Source organism: Onychomys torridus, chromosome 3 (genome assembly GCF_903995425.1).
Source record: "Onychomys torridus chromosome 3, mOncTor1.1, whole genome shotgun sequence".
Classification (NCBI taxonomy): domain Eukaryota; kingdom Metazoa; phylum Chordata; class Mammalia; order Rodentia; family Cricetidae; genus Onychomys; species Onychomys torridus.
This window is the reverse complement of record NC_050445.1, coordinates 136,990,615-137,012,138: the sequence shown is the minus strand read 5'-3', so window position 1 is coordinate 137,012,138 and position 21,524 is coordinate 136,990,615. Positions and strand designations below refer to the sequence as shown.

At 42.0% G+C, this 21,524-nt stretch overlaps 1 protein-coding gene across 1 annotated transcript in view; it reads right to left on the bottom strand.

Annotated features, from left to right (window-relative positions):
* The window catches only part of LOC118580271 (murinoglobulin-1-like), a 91,831-nt gene extending 74,135 nt beyond the window's left edge, over window positions 1-17,696 (bottom strand). The window contains exons 1-4 of the mRNA XM_036181943.1: window positions 17,611-17,696; window positions 16,268-16,451; window positions 15,398-15,557; window positions 15,236-15,288 (exon numbers count right to left, since the gene is read on the bottom strand). Coding sequence (XP_036037836.1) covers window positions 15,236-15,288; window positions 15,398-15,557; window positions 16,268-16,451; window positions 17,611-17,696 — 483 coding nt within the window. The remainder of the gene's footprint in view (window positions 1-15,235; window positions 15,289-15,397; window positions 15,558-16,267; window positions 16,452-17,610) is intronic.
* Window positions 17,697-21,524: the final 3,828 nt, after the last annotated feature.

Sequence of the window (21,524 nt, the reverse complement as noted above, 5' to 3'; positions counted from 1 at the left end):
CCAGCTTTCACAATGCCACAAGGTGCTGTGCAGATTGCTGCAGGAGAGGAGATGCCAATGGTCTCATCCAGCTGAGAACCCTAGGATGTCTAACACCAACCTGCCACGCAGGATGTGCCCATTGGTGCAAGAGTGGCACAACTTTTATGGGGTAGAAAACTGGTCTCTGGTTGATTTGAATCCAGTTCTGTAAGACGGAATTCATACTGGGTGCTGAAAACCCCGTCAACAACCCGTGACTGTGGAAGTCTTAGTTCAAGTGGATAGATGACTCCCTTGTTTAGCTAAATTGTCATGGTACCAAGCTGCCTTTCTAATTTATGCTAATAGTCACGGACAAATACTACACGCAGCTTGAATGAGGGAAGCTTCTCTTGGCATTGTAATCTGTGTTGATGAGACTAGGCTCTCTCCGTTTTATTCTGATTTCTTTTTTGTGCCTTATTTCTTCACCTTTTGAACTAAGTGGTACTCAGGAGGAGAAACAGAAGCTTCTCCTTCCTGTTCTTTTCAAATGCCTTGTCTTCATGTGTCAGTGACTTTCACCTCTAAATATTGAAGATATTGGTGCAGACACTGCTCTTTTGGAAACAACTACTGTCGTTTGAGTTTACAAGATCAGGATGAACCAAGAAAAGGAAAGCTGCCTGCTGACTTAACAGACTTTACAAACATCAGTTGACCCAGGCAGACATTGTGGCATACCCTTTATTCCCAGCACTCAGAGGCAGGTGGATCTCTGTGAATTCAAGACCAGCCTGGTCTATATAGACAATTTCAGGCCACACAGAATTATATGGAGAATTTTTTTTTTTTTTTTTTTTTTTTTTAGTAAATTGACATTGCAAAGTAAGCAAAGTTGTGAAAAAAGGAAATTTTCACAAAAGTCCTACATATGATTTCTTTAATATCATCCTGGATGACCTAGTCTACATAGTCAGAAGGGAAAACTAACCTATAAAATCTGTGAGTGAAGAAGGAGAATTGTTTCTATTAGCTGAGGGACTAATACTTAGACCAGCCCTGGGAGGTAAACAGACAGGAAGAGAAGCCACAGACAGATAATAGAAACAGTGAAATCCTGGTTTCCTCCTCACACTCCTGACCTGTGACGCAGGCCTAAAGGCCACAGGAGGGCTCTCCCTCTAATACTAGGGTACCTTCTGCAATGGACCAGTCTGATACATTAAGGACAAGACCAAGATGAGTTCACCCTGCATTTGTATCTGCTTCTCTGTCTTTGTTCAACCAGATCAACCCTAATTTAGGGAAGAAAGACCCCTCAAATATCCTCAAAGACCCCAGCCCTCAGGGAGAGGCAGGGCTCCCCAATCCCCCTCTGCAGAGGGTCTTCCCACCCATGTGCCTGCTGTGTGTGTTTCCTCAACTCTAATAAAAGCTTTTCTTCACTGGCTGACTCAGCCTGCTGTGTTCAAGATGTTTCCTGCCTTTTAATTCTTTAACTGTCAGAGGAAATGAACCCTATATAGTAGTAGCAAGATCAATTAATAACTGGCACATAAAACCATTGAAATCTAAGATAAGTCATTTTGACTAAGGAATTCAGCAAGATCAACATGATAAAAAGTAATGGGGTACACAGAAAAAAATCTTAATTGCAATGAAAATGAAGGCAACAAATTATAAATTCTATAAACACCAGTCATTAATGAAATCGATGATTTCAGGAAGAAGTCAAACAATAAACTCAGTAGGCCTATGAAGAACATTGCAAACCATTATGAAGTTCATAAAAAAATCTAAAATAATGGATAGATACATGTGCAATTGATGGAAACATTTGTCATTAAATTATTTATACTCTTTCCAAATCAATATATGTGTTATTAATATTTCAATCACATTTCCAAGTCTGATTGTATAATTGCAACCTGATAGTAAAATTTAAATAAAACATCCAGGAATAGTTGATGAAATTCTGAAGCAAGAATTAATTCTAGGAAGTGAATTTAACCTAAATAAAAATGAAAGTGTTGTAATTCTTATGAAACCAGGAGCTAAAATACAGGAGGGAGAGGCAGTTGGCAAAATGCTAGCTGCCCAAGTAGAAAGACCCAGGTTCCATTTGCAGAATCCACACAAAAAGAAGGTACATGTGTCCACTGTAGTCCCGGCTGGGAGGCAGAGACACACAGCTGTCACTGGGTCACTGGCCAGGCTCCTGGCCTGATCATCAAGCCCCAGGCTAGCCAGAGACTCTGACTCAAAACCCATGATGTTCGGCACCCAAGAAAAGAAATCTAAGATTGTCTTCTGGCTAGCACATGCATGTGTGTGGTGATCTTGTGTTCCCCAAAATATTGTGCACCCTAATAAACTTATCTGGGGTCAGAGAAAAGAACAGCCAATAGATACAGAGGCTAGAAAATGGTGGCACACCTTTAATGCTAGCCTTTTGGAGGCATGGATCTCTGTGAGTTCAAAGCCATACTGGAAATAGCCAGGCATGGTGACTCACGCCTTTAATCCTAGGAAGTGATGTCAGAAAGCAGAAAGGTATATAAGGTATGAAGACCAGAAACTAGAAACTTTTGCCTGGTTAAGCTTTTAGACTTTTGAGCAGCACAGTTCAGCTGAGATTCATTCTGGATGAGGACTGAGAGGCTTCCAGTCTGAGGAAACAGGATCAGCTGAGGAATTGGCAAAGTGAGGTTAGCTGTGGCTTGTTCTGTTTCTCTGATCTTCCAGCATTCACCCCAAAACCTAGCCCCATGTTTTGTTTTTGTTCATAAGACCATTTAAGATTCATGTTACACATGTGTAAACACACACACACTCACACAGAATGAACATGTATTACACAGAGACAAACAAAGTATTAGGAAGTGAATCAACAGTCTGCACTGGAAATTTTAGTGTCATAAACCAACAGAGATAGGTAAAGGGATGAAGAGATTGCCCAGCAGAACCATACACCTGTGTGTGTATACAATGAAGGAGGGAACTAGAAAAAAAATCATCCTGAGTAATCAACAGAGATCCAGAGAAATAAAACATGTGCTCACTTATAAACGAATGTTAGCTGCTAAGTTAAAGATAAGCACACCACAATCCACAGACTCAGAGAGGCTAAGTAACAAGGATGGCTCTAGGAGGGATGCATGGAGCTCCCTTGGAAGATTTTGCAGGTGGACTGGGGGCTAGAGGGGATGGGAACAGGAGGTATCTTGTGGGGAGCAAGGGATGGAGTGAGAGAGTACAGAAAGAGATAACTGGAATGGGGGGCATTAGAGAGCAATGTGGAATCCTAGTGCAGTGGAAACTTCCTGGAACCTATGGGGGTGATCCTACTGAGGACTCCTAGTAATGACATATATGGAGCTGGAACTGGCCATCTTCTATAAGGAGGCAAGGCTTCCAGTTGTGGGACAGGGACACCTACCCAGACACAAAACCTTCAATTCACAACTTGTCCTGCCTGCAAGACGGGCTGAGGCAATGGTGGCTCAGAGCTCATGAGAATGGCCGACAAATGACTGGTCTGAGTTGAGGGCAAAGCTACTAGAGGTAGTCCATGGCCACACACTGTCTGAATGGCCAGTAACTGGAAGCTGGATAGAGACCCAGGGTAGAACCAAACATGGCCAACCTCTCCAACAAATGAATGAATGAATGAATGAATGAATGAATGAATGAATGAATGAAATTATTCCTAAAGATATTATGCTATACTCACAAAATAGTTGCCTAGCACAATTGTTATCAGAGAGGCTTCCTCTGGCAGCTGATGTGAGCAGATGCAGATATCTGCACCCAAACATTAGGCAGAGCTCAGGGAACCCCGCAAAAGAGGGGAGGAAGGATGGTAGGAGGCAGAGGGGTCAAGGACATCAGGAGAACATGGCCAATAGAATCACCTAAGCAGGTCTCATAGGGGCTCACAGAGACTGAAGGAGAAACCACAGAACCTGTGATTTCTGTGGTCTGAGCTAGGTCCACTGCATGCATGCTGTGGTTGTTTAGCTTGGGGTTTTTGTGGAACTCCTAACAGTGGGAGTGGGCATGTCTCGACTAACTTGCCTGCTCTTGGGACCCTTTCCTTTCTATTGGGATGCCTCACCAGCCTTGACAGGAAGGTTTGTGCCTGGTCTTATTGCATCTTGTTATGCCATATAAGGTTGATATCCCTGGGAGGCCTGCTCTTTTCTGAAGGGACATGAATCTAGATGAGGGAGGGAGACTGGGAGGAGTGGAGGGATGGGAGGCTATGGTCATGATGTATTGTGTGACAGAATAATAAATAAAAAGAAAAAATATCCTTGATAGAAGTATACAACAGATTATGATGATACAATAGAATCTTTACTCTCCACCAAATGATGTCTATTATAATTTGTTATTTCTAAAGAGCACATTAAGAAAAATGGAATCATTATTTTATTGTTTGTTTTAATTTTTAGCTAGTTCTTTAAGAGTTTTGTATAGTGTTTTCTGATAATATTCACCCCTTCTCCTAACTCATCCCAGATCTACCTCCCTTCCTTATCTGCCTGACTTAGTGTTCTCTGTCTTTTTTTTCCTTTAATCTATTAACTCCAATATATGCTGCCCATATTTTCTTGGATATGTGGGCTTTCACTGGAGTGTAGTTGACTTACCTGTGTCTATGCTCTTAAAGAAAACTGACTTTTGCCCAGTAGCTATCAGTTAGCAATAGCGCCTTAGTTAAGGGTGGGTTTCATGTACATCTCCCCTCTCAATGCTAAGGTTTGGTCTGGCTTGGTCTTGCATGGGCTTGTGCATGCTAACACAATTATAAGTTCATATATGTGGCTGCCATGCTGAGTCTAGAGGACTGTCTCCTTGTCTTCATTCACTATCTCTGGTTCTTACAGTCATTCCTTCCTCTCTGACACAATAATCTATGTTCCTTGGTTGGAGAAGATGTTATTTAGAAGTCTAATTTGGGCTTTCACATTCCACAGTTGAGCTGGTGCTGATTGGAGCCATTATCCCTACTGGATAAGTTTCATAGAGCAGGAAGGTGCTATGTACACTGTTGTGTCCTATAAGACCCGGGCATGAGGCCCAGTGTAACTTCCTGAGCCTAGCTCAACCTATCTATGGACATGACTTCCGCATACGAGTGATTCAGCACTACCTGACCTAGAATTGCCTCGGAAGAACGCTAGAATGCTGATGGGCCAATCTGTCTGTGGATGGGTGTTTCCCATAAGATATGGGGCAGACTTCTTCTAAGCTAAATCCTGCCTTGGAGTCCCTGCGAATACTGCAAAAGGGCAGGGGAAAGTGCACGTTTTGGCTGAGGATGAAGGCCACTTTAAGAGGGAATGCCCTAACCAGCCCTGTGGCGCTCAGAAGGCCTCATCTGGCTTAGGCCTGCCCTGCCCTCAATGTAAGAAGGGGTTCCACTGGGCAAAAGACTGTAGATCTAAATTTAACCTCCAAGGGGTGCCAGCCCCATTAAAAAAGGGGAAGAGGGGTCAAAGCTCACTGGACCATACCCATGGTGGCCGGATTCAGGCCCAAGATGACCCTAACCATTGAAGGAAAAACCTTTAATTTTATCATAGACACTCGGGCTGACCGAATGGTCATCTGAAAGGATGAAGTCCCCTCCTCCTGTTGGTTGGTTCTGGGACCCCACATGCTTGGCATGGGGTGGGAATTCTATGTCACAGGAGACAGCTAGTTGGTTGTCCTGGACCAATCCTGATGGTAATCATGGGGAGGTGCTTCCTCTTGTGGTTCCTGATGTAACTGACAACCTTCTTGGCCAGGACATCCTTGGGGAAGCTGAGGCCTTTATTACCACAGACCATGAGGCCCCTTATCAGGGCATGCTTGACACTAAAGAGTACCAACAGCGGTTGGAGGAGGGGTGGGAAACACAACCCAATTATAGGGATGGCCCCTATTTTGAGAAGCTCAGACGAGACTTTTCCCAGGTTCACCCCCAATCCTAAAGGTCACTGCTAGCCCCCTGGTGCCAAAGATTCAGTGGACACCTGGGGAACCTGTATGGGTTGAGCAATGGCTTCTACTGTCCTGTAAATGACAACAGCTTGATGCTCTGGTTAAACAACAGTTGTCCTTGGGGCATGTTCCCCGCTGCCCACCAGCCCCTAGAATTCTCCTGTTTTTGTTATAAAGAAGTCTAATGGTTCCTGGAGATTCCTGCATGACTTAAGAAAAATCAATGAAAGAATGATCCCATTTGGGACCCCTCCAAAGGGGACTTCCCTGGATACCTGCCATGCCTAATATCTATTATCTGACTATTATTGATACTAAGGATTGTTTTTTCTCCATTCTATTACATCCAGATGATATGGAGAGGTTTGCATTCTCCTTGCCCTCTACCAATTTCTGGGACCCAGACTTAAGGTTCAAGTGGACATTTTGCCCCAGGGGACAGCTAAAAGCCCCCTATGTGTCAGTACTTTATGTCACATATTTTTTTCCTCCCTAATGGGATGCCCCAGCATTTTATTTTATATTTACATGGATGATATTATTCTAGGAAGCCCCACTTTGACGGGCCTTCAGGATCTCACCACCAATTGCCTTACCATTTTGAAAGATCATAATTTTAGGGTGGCTCCAGATAATAGTACAGTCCATTCCCCCCTTTAAAATTCTGGGCACTCTCCTGTCCCTTAATACAGTTTCCCCAGCTAAACCTTAATAGGTTACTTGTTCAAGAAACCTATACTTTAACTCATCTTCAAAAGATGCTGGGAGAGATAAATTGGTTGAGGCCATGGATCTCTGTGCCCACAGAGCAGTCAACTCCTTTAAATTAACTCCTTAAGGGCCTTGGTCTTTCATACCATATTACCTTATCCTCCCACCATTTACAAATCCTGCAACAGGTTCAACAAGCCATTGACACAGCGGCCCTAAGGAGATTCGACCCTGACCTGCCTGTCTCCCTGTGTATTTTTCCTGGGGAAACCTTATGCACTGTGCTGTTCATACAAGAGGGGGAGCCCATTCATTGGGTTTACCTCTTGATGGGTGGACCCCCCGGGGTTCACTCTCTGACCAACCAGGTAGCCGATTGCATTATTAAAGGCAGGGATATTTCTGTCAGAATATTTGGCACAGAACCTTGTTCCATTATTGTTCCATTTAAAATGACACACTTTACCTGGCTTCAAAGAAATAATATCAGAATTGCCACAGCTCTTGAGGGGTTTCTGGGGAAGGTTGATTGCTATTATGGCCCTTATAAATGCATGAGTTCCTTTTCTCGTCTGGAGTGGAGGCCCCCTTGAATTTTTCTGCCTCACCCAAATCCTGATTTTCTTACAGTGTTTACTGACAGGGGACATTTGGGGGCCTCCCTAGTTTTGTTCCTACCCCTTGGTTGAGGATAGAACCTATACCTATAAAAACAATCTCCCATGAGGTGGAGGTGTCTGCAGAGTTTAAGGAACTGTTTGCTGTTGTTATGGCACTAAATTTCATATCAGAGTCATTTAATCCATTCTCTGATAGCCTTTATGTTGTAAATCTTTTGCTCAACCTGGTTGAAGCCCATATTAAATTATATTCCAACCCCATTTCTCCTCCTATGGTTCAGGCTCACTCCTTACTTAAACAGAGACTCAGTCCCATTTATTTACAACATATTAGAGGCCACCAAAATTTGCTGGGATTTCTTTCCAAAGGAAATCACCTGGCTGACCATCTGGCTTCTTTGCCTCAATGTAATACTTTTACTGAGTCCACAGATTTCCACCCACTTACCCATGTTAACTGGAGAGGCCTAAAACATAAGTTTCCTCAGGTACTGGTTAAAGATCTAAAAAAATTGTCCGGACCTGTAAGACTTGTCAGCCCTTCCTTCAGATCCCTCCCCTCCAAAACATGGGGAGCAATCCCTGAGGACTTTGCCCCAATCATCTCTGGCAGATTGATGTCACACACTATTCTCCATTTGGAAAGCTTGAATATGTTTTTCTTCCTGTGGATACTTTCTCCCATGCCTGTTGGGCATCAGCCCATGCTGGGGGAAAAATCCAAACATACTATTAGCCATATGTTTCAATGCTTTGCCACCCTTGGTTTACCTAGTCAAATCAAAACAGATAATGGCCCGTGCTTTACTGGCAAAGCCTTTATAAATTTCCTACACACCTGGAAAATTTCTCATTCTACTGGCATCCCCTATAATTCTAGGGGTCAGGCCATCTTGAAAAGATTCAACCAAACACTTAAGTCCCAATTACAAAAACAAAAGGGGGAGTCTCTACCCCCACATGCTGGGGACGCTGTGAATGTGTTGCTCTGATTGATTGATAAATAAAACTCTGATTGGCCAGTAGCCAGGCAAGAAGTATAGGATAGGTTAGATAAGCAGAGAAGAGAATTCTGGGAAGGGGAAGGCTGAATCAGGAGACACTGCCAGCAGCGGCCATGAGAAGTAAGATGTAAAGTACTGGTAAGCCACAAGCCATGTGGCAACTTGTAGATTAATAGAAATGGGTTAATTTAAGATATAAGAACTGGATAGCAAGAAGCCTGAGCCATTGCGCCACATAGTTTAAATAATATAAGCATCTGTGTGTTTACTTGGGTCCAAGTGACTGGCTGCAGGGCTGCGGGAGTTGAACAGAACCAGGAAAACTTTAGAAACAAATGGCATCCAATGTGGGGCAAGATTTTCCACCTAAAACCTAAAAACAACAACAACAACAACAAACTAAAACGCAGCTAAAAACAGCTTCCTAGTTGTCTCTCTCAAGTTAGCCACAGCCTGCTGGCTTGAGCTACTCTATGGTGGGTTCCTGGCGTGCAGGCTTGACCTGCAGCGTGGTGGGAATGAGGTGGGAATGAGCCACACAGAGCACTGTGTAATAGATTTAGCTTTTACTAGTTAAAAAAAAAAAAAAAAGGTTTCTGAGCTACATGCTGCTTTGATAGAAGCATAGACCCCACTGCTTCTGAGAGTTGATGGTACATATGGCTCCCAGACCCAGAGCTGTTGATAAATGTACCACCTCCATGTTGGGAAGCTGAGGTGAATGGAGCCAGCAGCCACAGCTGCCATTTTAGTCTTAGTAATGCTGCAATTTAAAGCAATAGCTTCACAATAAGACAGATTCAGATGAGATAGTTCACAATGTATATAAAAATGTAATATAGACAGTTATATTAAAGAAATAGAAAGTTAAAAAAATAAAGTCTTTAAAGAGAAAGTAAAGGTAATATAAAAAATAAGCCACGTAAAGATGGATATTACACAGAGAATCTGGATTGTGTTGTCTTTGATATTTTTAACTGCAGAAAGACATTTGATTGTAAAGACTGCTCAGTTAAACCAATATGTATATTTTAAAGGTACCTTGACTTCAAAATTTGGATGTAATGTTATGTTGCTTTGGAAAGGAGGCTCTGCTTTTGTTTCCACAGAAAGCAAGAGGCTATGGATTTGTTCCAGATTAAGATACATCAGGTTTGACCAGCCAAATGACACCATGGTCCGCATAATTCAACATCTAGAACAGTTTCAAAGCATCTGTCTCAGACAATACAGCCTCACAGACTACCCCACAATACTAAAATTTTCTTTATGTCCCCATAAGAGTACAGTGCCCTCATCCAGCAGGAAGTAGTATGAGAAGCTACGCCCAAATTCCCAAATATATGAAGCTGGCTTTGGAGATAGAATTGGCTCACTCCTTCTCTAAACCCAAACATACTGCTAAAAAAACAAAACAAAACAAAACCACCACCACCACCACCACCACCACCACCACCACCAACAACAACAACAACAACAAAAACGGTTGAGAGATTCTTTGGTCCCAAATCAGAAGAGTCCTCTGGTGTGAGACAGAGAAAAACCAATATTTTTATTTAAAACAGGTTGATTATAAATGCAATCTCTTTCTAAAGAAGAAAAGGGGATAGTATAGATAATGATAGGATGAAAGGGTAGATTAATGAACTTACTTTTAAAGAGCAACAACTTGTTTAAAAATGTTTTACATTGCTATGAATTTTAGTTTATTGATACAAGTTTAAACTTAATTTTGTTATACTCTGTATATATCTCTACTTTCGTTGGAAGTATTATGTTTATGTAACTCATTTAAATTGTAATGGATAATTAAAATACAGATTAATAATTATTCTTCTATAATCATCAAACTTATAGTCATGTTAAGTTTTCTAGGATACATGGATATAATTCATTTAGGTAGATAATCTTCAAACACTTCAAAGACCTACAGAATACGGCATTTAAATGTTTTAAAAACTTAGACTTTTCTGAACAATGAGATGCATCTGCTCCTGGCAGCACTAAATATGTCAAGGAAGATGATGGGCATAGAGGACACTCTATATAAATTTATCTTCTTCTTGGCAAAAATAGCCATTTGGACAAGAAACTGATCTTGTCTGGACTGCTTGATCGACTGGACATACAGGACACATAGAAAGGTGACCACTGAACTTTGCTTGGCAAAATGGTCCTTCAGGTTCCTGCTTCGCAGAGGAAACTGCCAGACATTCTACAGGACACTGAGAGAAGTGACTGAGAGACTCTAGACCTGTGGGCTGAAGACAGATGCCCCAACTTTACAAAAGAACTTTGGATGACTGTCCAGGCTGCCAGCTGTCTCTGTCTACTCTTGCAAGACTCCCGAAAGTTGCTTGCATCCGTCTCCTGTTTCTCAGGTAATATTACATCCTTCTGAGGTCTTTGGTGTAGTTAAAGACTAGATAGTTATAATTTACTTAATTATAATAAAAGGTAAGTTTGATATAAAACCTTAGACTCACAAATATAGGATAGATAGGATATCTTCTTTAATTTTGCCAAATCCAAAAAGATTAGATATTATAAATAGACTAGATATTGTAACTGTAATTCTTGCTTGATAATTGTTTTGTTACATGTAATTTTACTATGTTAAAGTTAAAAACTTCCCTTTTGAAAAAAAGCGCAAGTGCTAGGGATGCTGTGAATGTGTTGCTCTGATTGATAGATAAATAAAATGCTGATTGGCCAGTAGCCAGGCAGGAAGTATTATGGTGATATTTTATTTGTACTGAAATGTGATTTTATTTGTATGTTAATAAATAAAGTTGCCTGGGGGTCAGACCTAATAGCAAGCCATAGCAGAAGCTGGGCAGTGGTGGCACACGCCTTTAATCCCAGCACTTGAGAGGCAGAGCCAGGAGGATCTCTGTGTGTTCAAAGATACAGCCAGCATGGAGACACACGCCTTTAATCTCAACACCAACCAAAGAAGACCTGGAGGTCTGTACAGACAGGCAATGATGAGGAGGTCATGTGGTTGGGTTTACAACCAATGAGAAGGCAGAATAGAAAGTCAATAAAAAGAACAGACACACAGGAAGTAGGTCTCTTTCTGAGGGGAAGGACGACAGTGACAACTAAGGGTAAGAAGGCGGTTTTAAGTCTCAGCTCTCAGCTACTGCTCTGACCTCTTGGGCTTTTAACTCTGCAATTGGCTCTGTGTTTCTTATTTAATAAGACTGTTCATCTACAAAGTATAGGATAGGTAGGATAAGCAGAGAAGAGAATTCTGAGAAGGGGAAGGCTGAGTCAGGAGATGCTGTCGGCTGCCACCATTAGAATATAGAATCTGACTTCAGCCTATGTAGGATGTAAAGTACTGGTAAGCCACAAGCCACATGGCAACTTGTAGATTAATAGAAATGGGTTAATTTAAGATATAAGAACTGGATAGCAAGAAGCCTGAGCCATTAGGTCAAACAGTTTAAATAATATAAGCATCTGTGTGTTTATTTGGGTCTAAGAGGCTGGCCACAGGGCCATGGGAGCCGAATAGAACCAGGAAAACTTTAGCAACACCCATATGATCAACTAAGAAAAGCATTATTAACCTTAAATATTTTAAATTTTTCTAAGGAAGATAAATTTTTGTTTCCTTTTCAATAACATTGGTCCTCCTTGGTTACTTACAGTACCATTTGGGTCAAGTGGAAGGAAGAGGGTTCAGATGTGTCTTTCCTCAAAATGAAAAGAGACCCATCTGGGTACCAGCCAGAGACCTCAAATATTTACCCCAACAAGGAGACAATGATAATGATGGATCCAGGTAGAGGTCCACCCCTGAGGATATTCTTTTTGCTTCTGCCTCAGAAACAACCAAAGATTCAGATGCTGTTAAACAGCCCATCCTGATGCTGATGTTAACTGTCCAGCCCAATCATGGAGGATTTGGTAACCCACATGATGCCAGAGCCATCCTGAACAGATGATGGGGAAGGCCTGTGGCTATGATGGGGGAACATTTAAGATTTTATACATAAGCAGGTCTCCTATCAGATTGTGGTCATAAAATTGCCTATAATTTCATTGTTACCTTTGGGTCCCTGGTTTCTGGGTCCAACAAGTGGGTATGTGCGCTAAAGCCTTATACTCAAGGTGGATGGCAAACCTGGTCCCTGCTTCTGCACCTCCTTTTACTGATCCATGCATGCCACTTGCTATACCAAGGTGCATAAATGCATTAGAAAGACTGATAATAAGACCTATTGGATTGTCACCAAAAATGGCATTGGCCATTTGAATACTTTTGGTTCTGCCTTGGAAGGCACTCAGTGGGGAACTGAAACCTCTTTCAGCCACCCGAGTAACCATGTTTGCTGGGAATTGGAGGCCCCCATTGGTTACTCCAACAGTGGGGGAGTGCAGGACCAGTTGTGGGAATTACAGATCCAAAAGAGAGTGGAACAATTGCTTACAGCTGAGTTCCCAGAGCTCTTCTACTGTCCCTTAGCCCTCCCTGATCAGAAAATGAATCTTAACCTTGATGCTGAAAACAAGGCCATCCTGGAGACATCTCTCTCCATACTTAATCAGACCAATCCCTCCCTTGCAGAAAATTGTTGACTCTTCGTCTGCCCAGGGCCACTGCAACCATTGGCATTGCCTGTTAATGTTTCCTATTCCAACTTTATGTTTTTTGAAATTGCCCCTCCATGTTTTGCCCAATAATTCCTGTCTCTGGGCTCCACCAAGAAATGGTATAGACATAGTTGATGTGGGCCAGGTCTCTTTCTTTTTGCTGGCAACCACACTAGTTCCCCCTTTAAGCTGATTTGTCCCCTCCCCCCATGGGAATGGTTTTTGTGTGTGGAGGAATGGTTTTTAGCTTTCTCCCTGGGACATGGACAGGTCTTTGCACTCCTGCCATATTCATACCAGATGTGGATATGATCCCCGGTGATGAGGCTCTTCCAGCACCTCTTTTAACTACACAGGAGGAAGGACTAAGAGCCATTCAAGTGATACCTCTTCTTGCTGGCCTGGGAATAACTGCAGGCATGGTCACAGGAGCTGCAGGGATAGGCCTGTCCATACATATTTTTTTAAAAAAATTATCCATTCAGTTAATTGATGATGTAAAGGCCATCTCCAGCACCATTCTTGACTTGCAGAGTCAGTTAGACTCTCTGGCTGAGGTAGTCCTCCAGAATAGGAGGGAGTTAGGTCTGATAACTGCAGAAAGGGGTGTCTTTGTTTGTTTTTACAGAAAAAAATGCTTCTTCTATGCTATCAAGTTGGGGATTGTCCAGGATAAGATAAAGAGGCTCCAGGAAGACCTGGAGAGGAGACGGCGGGAGTTTCAGGACAGTCCTCTGTGGACGGGCCTTCATGGATCCTTACCCTACCTACTTCCCCTCCTTGGGTCCTACCTTCTCCTTACTCCCCTTCTCACCATTGGGCCTGTGTGTTCAATAAGGTCACACAATTTTTCCACCAGATATTGGAAGCAATTAAGATAAATCAGGTTGAGGTACACTACCAAAGATTAGCCACTCAGGAGCCTGGTCCCTCCCATGGCTAGGTATCCTATAAGCGCCCTTCTTCTGCTCTCCACTTGATCAATGATGGGAAAGCTCTCAGGCAGGCTGAGACGACCTAAGCCAGGTCATGGAATGACACCCCCCCCCCCCATTCATGATACATGGGTAAGATCTCCAAGTGGGGGACGACTTAACACAGGGGCCATGTCTTACAAAAACCAAAAGGGGGAGGTATTGGGCCTCATAAGGCCCAGGCAGGAGGCCCAGTGTAACTTCCTGAGCCTAGCTCAAGTTCAGCAACCTGTCTTTGGACATGACTTCCGCATACGAGTGACTCAGCACTACCCGACCTAGAATCGCCTCTGCCTTGTAACTGCTGAGATGGCATCATCCCATTGGCCCATTGTCCTCACCCCATTCCCCATCACCCCAACCTATATAAGTCCACTCCTGATGTAATAAAGCGAGCTCCTGCTTTGACAAGACTCCTGGCCCAGTGTGCTTCTCTCTGGTGGAAGGGGGAGGGTCTAGGCCATTGATAATCACCATACCGCTCAGCCCCAAGGGAGAGACCAGCTGGACAAGTCCAGCCTCTGCCCTACCTGTTGGTCAGACCGACAGTACACTACCAGAAGGGCAGTGACTCATCAATCTCACTCAGCTGTGAACCCTATAAGCTGGCCTGGCAAGAAATGCCCACTGGTGCAATAGTAGCACAAATGTCATGGAAGTAATCAACCACTCTCTGACTGGATTTAAGTCCTACCATGCAAGATGAAACCCACATTTGGCATCATTATAGGGCCAAGAACCAGTGGTTAGACATGCCATAGGCCCAGAGGAGAACCCATCATACGTCTGCTGCTAACGGACATAGTGTTAACCACTGCTATTGATGCATCTTCATACTTACAGATTGAAGTGTCTCCCAGCCCTTGTCAGAGAAGCTTCTACTTGTAGTAGAGGGGGATTAGAATGGATACCCACCACTTGCTGACGTGCAGAGGACAAGAGACTCTGAAATGCTATTTTATTCTTAAGAACGTCCATTTAGGGAACGTCATCTAAATGTTGAGTACAAAGTTATATGAGAGAAATACCCCTGTTAGACTGGAAATGGATTTCTTAAGGATGGCTTGAAGTAACAGAAACTACAAAAGAAGTGACTGAAAAGTGTGATTAAGCCCAAAGGTTCTGTACAGTGAAAGTCTCCATGAAGAATAAAGAAACCCAGAGACACTTAACCAGTAATGGAGTGCAAGATTTAAGGAAGACATAGCATGGCCAATGGTAACTGAGCAAGGGCTATAAATAGTCAAATGAACAGAGTAGAGAAGAAGACCAACTCATACCTTAGCAAGGGGCTAGAAATGAGAATATTCCAGTCACGTTATGTCTTCATAGACCCACCAATACCCACATGTAAAAGACTCACCAACTCATTCAGGGGGCGTAGGTTTTTATCCATAGAGACAATGCGAAACTTGACTAGAGAAAAAGAGAGAGAATTTTCTAGTGAGGTCCAGACACCCAGGCCTTCTCTGTGCCATGTTCAGAATGGCTTCTTCATTCCATTGCCCGTGATGGAGCTTCATACCTGACTGTCCTGGTTTGTACACGGGTTTGTCTGTCTGGACAAAGACTACACTTCCTTGGTTCTTCACCAGCACTGTACTCTTTTTGTTGAATTCATGTGTCGGTCCTTTGATGTGGACAGAGAGGGACACCTTCTCATCTGAAGCTGAGACTCTGGGGAGCTGAGGATGAGAGGAACACAAGACCCTTCACCATGACCCTTGGGAGGACTTAGATTTCCTTTTTACCTCCTGTACTTCCACACTATAGGAAGGAGATTGGGGTTCATCAGTTTCTGTCTAGGTATTATGTGGAGGAGGGTATGTCAGAAACAAAGTATGAAAAGAAAAACACAACATTTCACATGAGTCAATGGAAGCAACAAGACACAGTCATTTTTATGGAGTAAATATAATCTTGAAAATAAGGTAGATCTCTGGAACTAAGGTACAGTGAAAAATAACATAAAATTAATGGTGGTAGGAACTGCATCTTGAAAATAGGTACAGAAGAAGAACCCCTGTACTTAGTCAAGATATCAATTACACATAGGAGATGTTCAGATTAGCTGGAGTGCTAATTAGAAGTTTATAACTTACTAGTAGCAAATACTACAAAGTGGCAAAATCCTTCTTTCTCTGGGTACTAGGTTCTTTGAGGAACTTCAATGGGAAAGTAGCACATGCACAAGTATTGGCTCTTCCTGTTTTGGGGTGGGATAATCTATGCTATTTGTTTATTGGGTGAATGTTCTAAGTGTCTATTGTTTTGAAGCAGTAGCTGTGTTTCTAGATTAATCTCTTTTAGAAATATGTAAGTATATTACATATGCATATACACACATGTGCACATAAATATAGAAAACAGATGGGGACAGGCATCTAGTACTCACAGTGAAGGAGTCACAGTGGAAATAGTCCTTGTCAACCACAAACTCATTGGACAGACTTCTGGTTCCCCAGCTAGACTGCAAGGAGGCCCTGACAGTCACTGTCTCATTCAGATCATACAGATGGAAGCAGATTTTCTCAGGGGACTCAGTGTAGAGCAGGGAAGGGACCAGCACCATATACTTCCTGGAAAGGGAAAGTTGAGACCAGCTGGTGACAGATATCCTTGTCCATGGCTGTCGGTTCTTCACAATATCACCACCATCCAAGATTCTCCAGCCTGAGGTGGCAGGTGACAGATAGCATGATACTGCAGAGTGGTCAATTATCAGTGTTTGTAATGGTAATAACTCAGCTTCAGGAGTGCTGTCCATCAAGGCAGCTTCAAATGGCATGACTACTCTCACTTAAGCTGCTGGCATTCAAGTGCTAGAATGTTTTAAATATTTTTAGATAAAAATCTGGGAGGATAAATTATTAACAAAATTTATCAAGATTCTTCTTGATTACCATTTTTAATTCTTGAAAAATAACAGTACGCTGTTTTTATTTTAGGTACCCTTAAACCTAAGACTTATAATGTGACTGTGCAATTTAGAGTAGCATGATTCACACATGTTACTCTTGACTATCTGTAGGAATTGTTCTCTACCTTTTTCTGGCATTAGAGTTTTTTTAAATACCCAAACTAGCCCAAAATCTGGCCTGTCACCATTACCTCACATAATGAAAAAAAAAAAAAATCAAAAGTTTGCTTTTATTTCTACTACTTTAAATATATTTTCCTAATTAAAAAATGACAAGAAAAGTCACTCTACAGTATAATCCTGATAATGTGGTTATTTGGGCACCAAATAACAAGTTCTACTTGTATTTTAATTCAAGTTCTTTGATCCAGACAAGAGTGTTGTTTTCAGACACAAACATCCACAGAGTTGCAGTGTGCCTGAATCCTTACACATCCCAAGGTTAAACTAAAGGTTATACATTTCCAACCCAAAGTGCCAACAATGAAAATACTTATCTTCAAAGAGATTTAATGGCTTCAACACATAAAAATGTCTCTGACCACTGAGATTCTAGATATTAGTGGTACAGTCATAAGAGGAATGCTATTCCAAATCACATCACACCTCAATTTAGTAACAATGATTGCTTTAGAATCGGAAAAATGATAACACAGAATCATGTGATACTAAAGTTGGAAAGCATACATGTAATTATCATTAGTTAATTTAAAAACACAAAGGCTATAGAGACGTTTTTGGCAGGAGGGACTGTGAAAGGAAATGTATGGTTTTGAGTGTAGGAGGAACAATCCACAGAGGATCTTGGTGGTACTCACGGTTGTCCAGGTGATAAGGAAGCAGAGGTCAGGAAGGCAAGAAGAACTGAAATCAGACATTGCAGAGCCTGTCTGTCCTTCCACATGGTGTAGAAAGGAAGGACAAGAGGAAAGGGACTATAATGTCCTCTTTCCTGGCAGGGTTTCCAGAGATGCCCCCAATCCACAGAGCTTTATTTATGAGTGCACTGTGTAAACAGGAAGCTTCGCCCTAGGTGTCCAAACAGACAAGTGGAATTTTGCAAGAGTTTTCTGTTACTGTCACTGTAGTACAACTCAGCACAACTCAAATAAGTTGCAACAGTCTCAGGAACGGTGCCAGAGTATCTTGGGTGGTGTTGATCAAGGATCAAGGGCACAGAATCTACTTAGTTTGAGTTAGAGCAGACTTTCTCAGTCTTCCTACTACCCTCCTGTAAAATCTTTGCAGTGGTGGCTGTGCTGTGATTGTGTGACGTTTGCTACCTCACTGCTTCTAGTCACTGGAATCTAGCAGATTTACATTGCCCTCAGCACTTGTTCCTATTAGCAGCACTCCCTGGGAGGTGACTGTTCAGTTTTTCTCTTTCCTCATGTGAGAGTCACTAGAGTAATCCAGGTTGGAGATTTTCAGTTCTCTAGTCATTCAAGTATCCACCTTCTGTGTGTAAAAGGGGGACTGTGGATACTGTGCAAGCTCAAAAACTCACCTATTACAAGTCACCATGCTTTGGTAGAAGAGAGTTCACCAACCTCATCTATAGGTAGAGTTGAGAAGTCTCATCTCTGTGGTCTACCGGGAAGCCAAATATAATCTGTGTAACAAAAGGTGATTACTTTAAATGATTTAAATACATCAATATTTGGGATACAAGTCAGTTCCTTTAGAAGAATATTAACATTTGGGTTGGGAAGTACATTAGTGTTTCTATTCTAGATCATGGGACTGTTTATTTTTGCCAAGATCTTCTGGCATTGACTTGAGAGGAAGGTACATTATAAGCTAGAACAACTATAATCTTGAGGCATTAAGTAAAAAGTAAAAACATTGTTGGGGAATAATCCTCTTGTACACTGTAAAGATTTGTCACTTTTATTGTTCTAATAAAATGCAGATTGGTCAGTAGCCAGGCAGGAAGTATAGGTGGGGTGACCAGACTAAGGATGATGGGGAAGAGAAGGGCAGAATTAGAAGTTTCCAGTAGAGGTAGAGGAAGCAGAAGATAAACGTGCCATGCTATAAATGGTATGGCCACTTGGCAGAGCAAAAATAAGAAATATGGTTTAACTTAAAATGTAAGACCTGGTTAGTAATAAGCCTGAGCTATTTTTCAAGCATTTACAATCAATATAAGCTCCAGAGTGGTTATTTTGAAATAGGTGGTTCAGACAAGAAACTTCCAATTACAGGACATGCTAAAACATGATGTAGAGTAAGCATGCAAAGGTTGAAAGAGAAATAAAACCTCTATATTTAATTGATTGACTTCTGAACCCCAATTAATCATCAATTGGAAGCCTTAGCAACACCTGTACCCATCATTTTCCCCCAAATTCCACTGAAAATATAAGTAGTTTTTCACCTTCACTTCCTGGTCTTTGTTTTGGAGCATGACAATGAATGGCTTTACATTCCTCAGATGATGCTAGACGCAGCAGATACAGAAACATAAATGGGTCCTAACAATGCAGGATAATATCAGATGGCAGGGCTTGTCTGAGATCATGCATAATCCAGGCTCAGAACTCACAGATGACTTCTTGTTAGAGACAGATAGGCTACAATGATTTACTTGAAGATTTGAGTGAAGAGGCCCGGAGACCAGGAAAGCATTGACATGTTGAAATGGAAGTATTTCATCAGAATAATGATGTTGCAATAAAGCTAGTTTAAGTAAAGAAGGCCAAATGGGAAGAAATTTGGGGTATAGCCAAAAATGATTTAAATAATGAAAGGATATAAAAGCTTTTCTGTTGAGCATGATAACTTATATGGTGTCTTGAGGATGACTGGAAACCTAGAGACTCCACTGGAGGACTGGAATAGTTATCTAGACGTGCTGCGATGGTGTTTCAAACTGAGAGACTAGGAGTTAGACAGACTCCCTGGTAGACAGACAGATTGGGATATGGATTATAGCTAGGAAATAAAGGTGGCAAACCTCCAAGATGACTGACATCTGTGATGGATGAATAAGAATGGCCCCCATAGGCTCATATGTTGGGGAGCTTAGTCACCAGAGAGTGAACGGTTTGAAAGGAGTAGAAGGTGTGACCACGTTAGATGCAATGTGCTACTGGGGGTGGGTTTGAGGTTTCAAAAACCTATGCCACCAGAATCTCCTCTCTCTCTGTCTCTCTCTGTCTCTCTGTCTCTGTCTCTCTGTCTCTCTCTGTCTCTGTCTCTCTGTCTCTCTCTCTTTCTGTCTCTCTCTGTCTCTCTGTCTCTGTCTCTCTCTGTCTCTCTCTCTCTCTCTCTCTCTGTCTGTCTCTCTCTCTCTCCACATCAGGATGTAGCTCTCAGCTACTTCTCCAACACCATGCCTCATGCAAGTGGCCATGTTCCCTGCAACGATGATAATGGACTAAACCTCTGAAACCTCTTAAGCAAGAAATTGGTACTAGGTATTGGTATATACCTGTGATTGGCCTGGCCATGCTGAGTTGACATAATGTGAACTTTGGGACTTTGGAAAAGAGAAGAGGTTGAACAGTTTAAGTGGTGCTTACTGGGCTATCCTACAAGGAACATTGACAGTGGTACTGAGGGCAATGTAAATTATAGCAGCCTGGTTCAAAAAGTTTCATCAGGGAAGAATATTAGTAAGTGGCCTGGAGACCATTCTTGTGACGTTTTGGAAAACAATAAGGCTGCTTTTTGTTTCTATCTCAAACATCTGCCTGAGGCTAAATTAAAGAGTTTTGAATTAATGATGTTGGCAGAGGATATTTTAAGACAGCCCAGAATTTACTCTGTCATGTGGTGAACACTAATCACTCTTATGCAGACCTGTCATGAAAAGGAGAAATCTGGACAAAGATAAATACAAAATGTTCACGTTGAGGAGAAAAGGTGCATCAAGAAATGTAATGGAACAAAGTCTAGTTGTCAAGGAGATAAAAAAATTAAAGGAAACCTGATGCTAAATGGTATAAGGGCACTAGTGACTTCAGGGCAGTACCCTGTCAAGTTAAACTTCCAACCAGTGAAAAGGAATTAAAGAAAACCTTAAGCAGTGAAAGAAGCATCAACAACAGAAAACAGATGCAAACAGAAGTGAAAGAAGGGACCCGAGTGCCAGCCCCATCAAGCAGCAGAATCTGGTAGCAATAGTCCCATGATTTGTTCTCTAGAGTCAAGAATAAAAGAAAGAGGTTGTAGAATCTTCCTCCATGGCTAAGGAGAGCCTCTAAGTCCAGGCATGTGTGAAGGTTATCCCTGCATGAGAGGCCATTGTGTGGAGCTGTGAAGGTGAAGCCTGGATTGTCTTGGAGACACCTGTTACAGAGTTCAAATACACTTGGAAAAGACCAAAGACTTGATTCAAATTATCAGTAAATGAATTTATTAATTACTGCCAGCTGGTCAATAGCCTTTAACTCAAATTGAAGGCATATTATACACATCTGGCTAGAGGAAGAATTTTTTTTTTTTTTGGAAATTATTTTTATTTACAATAGTGATATTCCTGAAAGTAGAATCATAAATACTTGTTCAAGAAAGATCCAACTAGTCTGTCTGTTCATCCATCTATCCATCCTTCCTTCCTTTCTTTTTTTATTGAGATATTCTATTCATTTTACATACCAACCACAGATTCCCCTGTCCTCCCTCCTTCTGCCCTCCAGCCTTTCCCTCAAACCCACCCCTCACTCCCATCTCCTCCAAGGAAAGGTCTTCCATGGGGAGTCAGCAAAACCTGGTACATTCAGTT